General features: G+C 55.1%; 1 protein-coding gene across 1 annotated transcript in view; it reads right to left on the bottom strand.

Annotated features, from left to right (window-relative positions):
• TRPM5 (transient receptor potential cation channel subfamily M member 5) overlaps positions 1-9,859 on the bottom strand; it is a 26,737-nt gene that overhangs the window by 13,807 nt on the left and 3,071 nt on the right. Inside the window, exons 4-9 of the mRNA XM_007949333.1 lie at positions 9,238-9,421; positions 6,742-6,806; positions 6,375-6,566; positions 6,016-6,118; positions 699-817; positions 15-365 (exon numbers count right to left, since the gene is read on the bottom strand). Coding sequence (XP_007947524.1) covers positions 15-365; positions 699-817; positions 6,016-6,118; positions 6,375-6,566; positions 6,742-6,806; positions 9,238-9,421 — 1,014 coding nt within the window. The remainder of the gene's footprint in view (positions 1-14; positions 366-698; positions 818-6,015; positions 6,119-6,374; positions 6,567-6,741; positions 6,807-9,237; positions 9,422-9,859) is intronic.

Raw genomic sequence — 9,859 nt, 5'->3', positions numbered from 1 at the left:
CCCCGGCCGCTCACCGCCTGCCCGCGGCCCCCCGGGCGCCCGCCCTGGTACAGGCCTCGGCAGGCATCGTGCAGGAGGTCCTTGAGCACGCGGGCGACGTCGTGCAGGGAGAAGGCGGGTGGCGCGGTGGGGGGCTCGCGGCTCTGCTGGGTGCCCGGACCGGCCAGCGTCAGGCGGCCCTCCTCATGCTTGCGCTGCAGCAGCCCGAAGAGCAGGCTCTTGGGGGCCGCGGCGCGGTAGAGCTGCTGCAGCCGGCCGTAGGTCAGGAAGTCGGCCACGCTGGCACCGCTGTCCACGAAGAGGCGCACGAACTCCGGCTTGTCGTTCACCAGCGCGTCCATCAGCACCTCCTCCAAGTCGCGGGACTGGGCGGGGCGGGGCGGGCATGAGGGGCGGGGTGGGGACAGCGAGGACACGCGGAGAGAGGGTGGGGGTGTGGGGGCCTCTGCCCAGGCTGGCAGGAATGAGGCTGCAGGCCGCCCTGACACTGGCCATGCTGGCTTACGGCACCAGGACCAGCATGGGAGCAGCCAACAGCACTGGGGCCCCGGCTGGCCCCTGAGGGCACTGTGTGGACTGCAAATGGGGTCTCAGGATGCAGCTGGCAGGGCCGGCCTAGCAACCAGGTGGACGGGGTAGAGGTGGGGCGTGGAGGGTTACCCAGAGCACTTGGTCAGTTGGGGTGGGGGGATGGGCACCTTCCACTCCACGTCCCCATTGAAGAGCTCACTCCTGGCAATGTCCACACGGCCCCAAGCCACGGCCAGCTTGAGCTCATCCAGGTAGTGCTGGGCCTCCTGACTGTGGCTCCTGCAGGCTGTGGGCGGGGCCGACGGGGGCCGTGAGGATGGGCCCAGGGGCTGGAAGGCCCAGCAGGGTCCATGAGGGCCAGCGGGGGCCATGAGGGTGGGCCCAGGGCCCAGAAGGGCCAGCAGGGGCCATGAGGACCAGCCGGGGCCATGAGGGTGGGCCCAGGGGCCTGCAGCACTGTGGGCACACAGGCTTCCTGAAGGCAGGTCTCCCAGATGTACGAACACTGCCTTGTGCCCGAGAACCGGGGGCTGGTTTGCAGGCCCTGAGTAATGTGAGAGGCACAGGCTCGGGCAGAAATATCCCAAAGTCCTGGAGTGAGCACTTACATGCAGGTGGAAAGACCACCTTGTGCCCCTGCTGGGACAGGCTATACAGCATGGAGTTGGACCAGGGGACTCTCCCACTCCCCAGCAATGGGTGCCCTCCCCAAGCCTCTTCCCACCTCCCAGGGCCCTCTGTGATAACAGCAAGAAGGTGGGGAGTTTGGTTAACACTGTGGGCTGCCAGGCCCCTCCCTGGCACACTGGTAGTCTGAGACCCCCTTCTCTTTGCCATCTCTTGACCTGGTAGGTCCCCACTTGGGTGAGGCCACTGCAGTGCCTGGGGCTTGGTGCTATGGGACCCACTATGCCCCCAGACCCAGCCGTAGTGACCTCATGGGGCCTTAGTGTAGATGACTGTGCCCAGGTGTCACGGTTCCTTCTCACATGGCTATGAAGACCAATGGGACTTGTGTGGCTTGACCTCAGCTCTATTTTATTGTCTGGGGAGCAGTGGCCGTGACACCCAGACCCCTGACAGGGGAGCCTGACAGCCCAACAGAGGGGCCTCCCCTGACACAGTGTGGCCCCAACCAGCAGTGCCTCCCATGGTAGGACCCGTGCCAGCTACCTGTGGTCAGCCCCAGCTACATGTTCGCCTTCAGTAAAAAGCCCACGACATCCTAGCCAGAGAGGCCACCGCCTCAGTGTCTATCAGTGGGTGGCCGCATACACAAACTGTGGTCCATTCAAACAATGGGGCACCGTATAGCCATGGAAAGGAATGAAGGTCTGGTACATACCACAGGGATGCACCGTGAACACATGCCACTGAGTGACATACACACAGAGACACCACATAGTGTGTGATCCTGTTCACGAGTGACATCCACAGACACAGAAGGTGGATGAGGGTTGCCTAGGGCTTGGTGCTCCAGCCTGCAGTCTGGACTCCCACCTCCACGTAAAACAAAAGTCCTTCCAACTGGACCAAGAAGCAACATCACAGAGAAGAGTGAAGTTGTCATGGATTTTACTTGGAGCCACAATCAACAGCCATGGAAGCAGCAGTCAGGAAATCAGATGATGTACTGCGTTGGGCAGATGTGCTGCAAAGACCTCTGTAAAGTGTTGAAGAGCAGAGATGTCACTTTGAAGACTAAGGAGCACCTGACCCACACCACGGTAATTTCAGTAGCCTCGATACACATGTGAAAGCTGGACAATGAATAAGAAAGACTGAAGAAGAGTTGATGCATTTGAATCGTGGTGCTGGCAAAGAATAGCGAACATACCATGGACTGCCAGCAGAACAAACACATCTGTCCTGGAGGAAGTGCAGCCAGGATTCTCCTTGGAAGCAAGAATGGCCAGACTTCGTCTCACCTATTTTGGTCATGTTGTCAGAAGGGGCAGGGTCTCTGGAGAAGGATGTCGTGGTTGGTGAAGTGGAGGGTCAGCAAAAGCAGGCAAGACCCTCAACAAGACGGATTGACACAGGGTTGTGGTGATGGGCTCTAGCACAGTAGAGATTGTGAGGATGATGCAGGACTGGGCAGGGCCTCGTTCTATCGTAGATGGGGTCGCTATGAGTCGGAGCTGACTTGACGGCACCTAACCACAACAACAAGGCTTGGGAGAAATGAGGAAGGAATGATGAAGTAAAAGAACTGAACAGCAGATTTCAAAGGGCAGATCAAGAGGACAAAGTAAAGTATTATAAGAAAATGTGCAAAGACCCAGTATTGGAAAATCAAAAGGGAAGAACACGCTCGGCATTTCTCAAGCTGAAAACACTGAAGAAAAAATTCAAGCCTCGAGTTGCAATACTGAAGGATTCTATGGGCAAACCCTTGAATGATGCAGGAAACATCAAAAGAAGATGGAAGGAATACACAGAGTCACTGTACCAAGAAGAAGTAGTCGATGTTCATCCATTTCAGGAGGTGGCATATGATCAAGAACTGATGGTATTGAAGGAAGAAGTCCAAGCTGCACTGAAGGAATTGGCAAAAACAAGGCTCCAGGAATTGACGGAATCCCATTGAGATGTTTCAACAAACAGATGCTGCGCTGGAGGCGCTTAGCTATGCCAAGAGATTTGGAAGACAGCTACCTGGCCAACTGGCTTGAAGAGATCCATACTTGTACCTATTCCAAAGAAAGGTGATCTCACAGAATGTGGAAATTATCAAACATTATCATTGATACCATATGCAAGTAAAATTTTGCTGAAGAAAATTCAAAAATGGTTGCAACAGTATATTTACAGAGAATTTCCAGAAATGCAAGCTGGATTCAGAAGAGGACATGGAATGAGGGTTATCATTGCTGATGTCAGATAGATCTTGGCTCAAAGCAAAGAATACCAGAAAGTTGTTTACCTATGTTTTATTGACTATGCAGAAGCATTTGATTGTGTGGATCATAACAAATTATGGATAACATTGAGAAGAATGGGAATTCCAGGACACTTGATTGTGCTCATGAGGAACCTGTACATAGACCAGGAGGCTGTCATTCGAATGGAACAGGGGGACCCTGGTGCTTTAAAATCAGGGACAGTATAGACAACAAAGGTAAACACTTCTACACATTATCAGCAATAATAAACATCAATCTACAGATGGATACACAAGTAGACAGGCTGAATGATCAGGTGCAGGTAGGCGAAAAAAAGTATACACATGACCGTATATAAGTTTTGCAGATGATATTTCTACATACATATTTGTACATGCTATAAAAATGTCCGTATATATAATAAAACTAATGGGGCAAAGTTAATTTTTTAGCCACAGCCAAACACCCTGAGGGAGTGAGTCCCTGGGCCCACGGGCTCAGGACCATGGTCTCGGGGGACATCCAGTTCAACTGGGAAAAACTACATAAAAATGTTCTACATTCTACTTTGGCGAGTAGCGACTGGGTCTTAAAAACTTGCAAGCAGCCATCTAGATGCAACAATGGGTCTCTCTTTGTCCAGAGCAAAGAAGAATGGAGAAAACCAAAGACACATGGAAACAATTAGTCCAAGGGACTGGTGGGCCATGCGAACCTCAGCCTCCATGACCTGAGATCAGAAGAACTAGATGGTGCCCAGCTACCACTGTCAACCATTTGGAAAGGGATCAGTGCAGGAGATTCTGGATAGAGTGGGAGATCAATGTGGAAAAAAACTCAAAACCGTAAAATAGACCAGACTTACTAGTCTGATAGAGACTGGTAAGACCCCTGAGACTATGGCCCCTAGTGACCCTTCAGATTTGGAATTGAACTTATTCCTGTGGCTTCCAGCCAAACAAGAAGCAGGCCTATAAAGTGAACATTTATACCAGCCAGTTTCACTTCTTAAACAAGCAACAGAAGGGCAGCTTCTGCCCAGGGAAATAGCCCAGGGGCAGGAATGCGCAGGAAAGAAGGACACAGGGAAAAGGTAACCACAGGGAGGGAGCAGAGAAAGAGCTGTTACACTGTGGGGGTAGCAGTCAATGTCATAAAACAAAATCTGTATGAACTGCTGTGTGGAAAATGAATTTGCTCTGTAAATTTTCACCCAAATCACAATGTTAAAATATATATATATATCTTTATATATATATATATATATATATAATTATGAAAACGGAAAAAAAAATCAGGAAGGGAGTGTGTCAGGGTTGTATCCTTTCACCATACTTATCCAATCTGTATGCTGAGCAAATAATCTAAAGAACTGGACTACATGAAGAAGAACATGGCATCAGGATTGGGGGAAGACTAATTAACAACCTGTGATATGCAGATGACACAACTTTGCTTGCTGAAAGTGAACATGACTTGAAGCACTTACTGTTGAAAATCAGAGACTTCTGCCTTTAGTGTGGATCACACCTCAACACAAAGAAAACAAAAATGGTCCACATCGTGATAAATGGAGAAAAGATTGAAGTTATCAGGGATTTCATTTTACTTGGATCCACAATCAACGCCTATGGAAGCAACAGTCAAGAAATCAGACAACATGTTGCACTAGGCAAATCCACTGCAAAACAAAACAAAACAAAACAAAACAAAAACCTCTTTAAAGTGTTTAAGAGCAAAGATGTCACTTGGAAGACTAAGGTGCCCCTGACCTAAGCCATGGTATTTTCAGTCGCCTCTTAGGCATGTGAGAGCCGGACAGTGAATAGGGAAGACCGAAGGAGAGTCGAAGCCTTTGAGCTGTGGTGTTTGCGGAGAAGGCGGAAAGTACCATGAACGGCCAGAACGAACACATCTGTCCTGGGAGAGGTGCCATCAGGCTCCATGGAAGTGAGAATGGCCAGCCTCCGTCTCATCTACTTTGCTCATGTCAGAAGGGACTGGGTCCCTGGAGAAGAATGTTATGTTTGGCAAAGTAGCGGCTCAGCAGGAAAGGGGAGGACCCTCAATGAGATGCACCGCCGCAGTGGCTGTGGCGCCGCGCTCGAGTACAGCGAAGACTGTGGAGATGGGGCAGGACCCAGCATCTTTCGCTCTGTTGCACCTGGGCCCACTGTGAGCTGAAGCCAACTCCAGGCACAGACAACAACAGGGCTCGGGCTGTCGGGGGAGATGGAGTGACTGCTCGTGGGTCCAAGGTTGCTTTCTGGGGAAAGCCAATCGTGGTGACGGCTCAGTTTTGCAAACGGACTGAAAACCACTGACACATACTCTCACAGCCACACAGTGTGGCGGTCCTGGATGGCAGGCCAGTGACGCTGGCCCAGACAGGTGTCAGGCCCTACCCCCGGCACAGGGCATCTGGGGGTCAGGCCTTCAGGAACAGGCAGGACACGGAAAGTGGCCCCATGCCGGGTGGAGGGCCCCGAGTGGTGGGGCAGATGGGAGCCACCCGTCCCCCTGCTCCTGCCTGGCCTTGTGCCCTCGAGGGGTGCCCTGCAGCCCCGTGGTGTCCCTGGGGCCACCCTGCTGGCCTTACCTTTCACCAGCGCCTTCAGGATGACCGTGTCCAGCTCCTCGGAGCCTTCCTGCTCGAAGTCAAACACTGTGAGCAGGTGCTGGTGTGCGACGATGGTCTGGAGCTGGGGCCAAGCAGAGGCGGGAGAGGCGTGTGGCTCCAGGCAGGGAGCCAAGGGCTCGCCGGGAGGACGGGGAGCTCCAGGCCGGAGGGGCTGAGGACCGGGAGCCAAAGGCCCCGGGAGGCTGGTGGCCAAGGCCATCACTCCGTGAGGGCCTGAAGGAAAAGCCAGGGCCACACAGCCGGGGCCTGGGCTGCACGAGGCAGGCTGTCCTGTACGGACGGGAGGCACGGGCAGGGGTCAGCCTCAGCGAACCCACCAGCCTGGTCCAGTGCTCCATGGCCTCCCAGGGGAAGTGTTGGCCGGGGAACTTCTCTTTAAACTGCTTCTCGGCCACCTGGGGCACCAGGAGGTGGGGCTGGTTCACCAGTGTCGCCAAGATGTCAGCGATGCCCCCTGAGCCTGCCAGGATCAGCCACGGGGCTCCATGCGACAGGGCCCTGCAGATCCGCTGGGGGGGTTAGGCAGAGGGTGAGGGAGGGGTGAAGGGGGGAGAGCAGAGTCTGCAGTGAGCCCCAGCCATCGTCCTGGGCCCACCTGTCTGATGTGCCCTCCCCTCCCCCCTTGTCCCTGGACCCCCTTCGAGAGCCTCCAGCCCTATTCCCCGCCTCCCTCCCCACACCTACCTCCAGGGTGCTGGGGTCACCATTGACCAGCAGGCAGAGGACTGGGATCTCAATGCTACCAGTGCCTGTGGGCGGAAGGTCCGTGACACGAGCCTCCTTTGAATGCTCAGGTGGGTGGGTGAGGAGAGGACCCGGGGCCCGGCAGGAGGTCAAGCCTCAGAGCCCCCACCCGCCACGTTTGCTGGGGGCAACACCGGCTGCCGGGCTGTACGTCAGAGCAGCTCACTACAAGCCTGGATCCTGGGGACCAAGGCCCCAGTGTGGATCTGTGCCCCCCAGGACGGGCGCGCCAGGGCAGGCAAGAGCCAGATACAACCAGAAGCCGGTTTCTCAGGAGCATGGGCCACACCTGACTGGGCAGACAGGCCCTTCTAGCGGGTAGCATCAGAAGGGACCTGCTGCAGCAAGCCAGAGAGGTATGTGGGCATTTGGGGGTTCCTGCCCAAACATAGGGGTCCCTGGGTTGTGTAAAAGGAGCTCTGGTAGCATAATGCCTAAGGCACTTGACTGCTAACCAGAAGGTTGGCGGTTCAAACCCACCAGCCACTCCGCAGAAGGAAGGTTGGGCAATCTACTTCCATAGAGATACTGCCTCAGAAACCCAAGGAGGGGTCGCTATGAGTTGGAATTGACTCCATGGCAGGTTTTTTTTTCTTTTGGGGGGGGGGTTGTACAAAAGGTAAACCACCCAGCTGCTAACCAAAGGCTGGAAGTTTAAGGTGACCCCAAGACGCCTCAGAGGATAGGCCTGACACTGTTTCAGGAAAACCAGCCCTGCAGGCCCCCCGGCGCTCAGTTCTGCTTGGACACCTGTGGGCTTGCTGTGATTCGGAGCCAATTCAGACCCAGCTGGCCGGAAATGAGCCTCCCAAATCTGAAGCCCCTCAGAGACACCCCCATTTGCTGGGGTCTCTGGCAAACTTCCTGGGCCTTCGAACCTCACGCGGGCGAGCGGTGAGTCTTAGAATCACGCAGAGAGAACGTGACGCCAGGTGAGGCCCTCTGACGTCTATAGGCAGCCCGTCTCCTGAGTCAGTCCAGGGGACTAGCCCAGGCGGCCTCACCTCAGTGGCCTGTCCTCTGCCCCGCAGTGGCTAACAGGCCGAGTGCTAACGGGTTTAAATGGGACTCTTTCAAGGTGTTCAGTGGACTGGGAAGCAAGCTGTTCATTGATGTGTGTTGTAAGCAATTATATTTTGCATATAAATATTAAGGGTTGCTGTGTGCCACCAAGTAGATTTTGACAGTGATCCCGTGTGACAGAGAAGTGCCCCATAGGGTTTCCTAGGCTGTCATCAAATTGCACGGGGCAAATCTGCTGCAAAAGACCTCTTTAAAGCAACAATATCCCCATGAAGACTAAGGTGTGACTGACCCAAGCCATGGTATTTTCAATCGCCTCGTATGCATGTGAGAGCTGTTCAATGAATAAGGAAGACCGAAGAAGAGTTGATGCTTTTGAGTTGTGGTGCTGGCGAAGAATGCTGAAAGTACCATGGGCTGCTAAAAGAACTAACAGATCTGTCCTGGAGGAAGTGCAGCCGGAACGCTCCTTGGAAGCAAGAATGGCCAGACTTGGTCTCACCTACTTTGGTCATGTTGTCAGAAGGGACCATTCCCTGGAGAAGGATGTCATGCTTGGTAAGGTGGAGGGTCGAGAAAGGAGGGGAAGGCCCTCAACGAGATGGACGGACACCGTGGCTGCGACGATGGGCTCAGGTGCAGCAGGGGTCGTGAGGCTGGCGCAGGGCCCGGCAGTGTCTGGTTCTTCTGTACGTGGGGCCCTGTGAGTCGGCGCCGACTTGACAGCACCTAACGACAGTCTTTCCCAGAGCAGACGGCCCAGTCTTTCTCCACAGAACCATTGGGTGAGTTAGAATCACTAGCTTTTCTCTTAGCAGCTGTGTGCTCAACGGCTGCACCACCAAAACCAGAAAAACCTACTGCCATCGAATAGATTCCAACTCCTAGTCACCCCATTGGGTTTCTGAGGCAGTAAATGTTTATAAAAGTAGATCCACCAGTCTTGTTTCCACAGAGTGGCTGGGGGGTTTGAACCACCAACCTTGTGGTTAACAGATGCCTTAGGCACTGTGCTACTACCAGTTGTTGTTGTTGTTATGTGCCGTTGAGTCAGACCCGACTCATAGCGACCCCTCCTTGGGTTTCCGAGGCAGTATCACTATGGAAGTGCTACTACCAGAGCTCCTGAATATAGTTTGCTGGAATTTTCCAGTCAATCAATCTTTCCCACCCGCCTGGGGCCAGAGTTGCTCCCATTCTTTGGGCAGCACTGCCCCCTGGTGGCAGCATGCCTCCAGATGGGTGGAGGAAAATGGTTTCTTGGCATTCTGCTGGGCTGGGAGCTCCGACCCAGGACCCCGTGGCCTGGGAGCTGCAGGAGGCCAGGGGCCTGTGATCTGGACTCAGGGACACGGCTGCCTGGCAGGCCCTCTCCCGGCCCCGGTCCTTCTCCGGGTCCCCACAGAGCCTCACCTCCGTAGCCCATCCTCTGCTCTGAGATGTGTTTCTCCAGCCGCAGCCGCAGCTCTGTGGATCCGTCCTCCGCCCCGTGGGCGCCGGGCCCCACGAGGATGAAGTGTGACTGGTTGCTGTCCAGGGGGCAGAGGGAGCCCTGGCTGTCACCGTTGTCCTCTGGGTAGTGAACCGGGGTGTTCTCCTGGCCCCCCGGGAGACACGACAGCGTCCTCAGGAGGCAGTGGGGCCACCCCAAGACGCCCCGTCCCTGCCCCAGAAGCCCTGGACAATCCACACTGGGTCTGCCACACCACCCCTCGCACCTGTGGGCAGACCTCCCTCCGTGGCTTTGCCTTAGGCAGGCCCAGACCTGGAAGCCCCTTGCTGGGCTGCAGGGGTGGGTGGGGTGGGGCGGAGCCGGGCCTGGCCCCTTAGGCTCCTGCCTTGAGGCAGGGCCTTGGGGCCCAGGTCCCCATTGCTGCCTGGGGTTCCAGGCAGCCCCTTGTCTGTCCCTGGGCGATGCTGCCACCTCCTGGCTGCCTTTAGCTTCCTGGGCCCCTCCTCCTTCCTCACTTCCCTCCCCTCTTCCCCCTCCTCTCTCTTCTCCTCTTCCCCTCCCCCTCCTCTTCCCCTCCCCCTC

This window comes from Orycteropus afer, unplaced genomic scaffold (assembly GCF_000298275.1).
Source record: "Orycteropus afer afer isolate SDZICR_OR568_19922 unplaced genomic scaffold, OryAfe1.0 scaffold00244, whole genome shotgun sequence".
Classification (NCBI taxonomy): domain Eukaryota; kingdom Metazoa; phylum Chordata; class Mammalia; order Tubulidentata; family Orycteropodidae; genus Orycteropus; species Orycteropus afer.
This window is presented reverse-complemented; position numbering and strand designations above follow the sequence as displayed.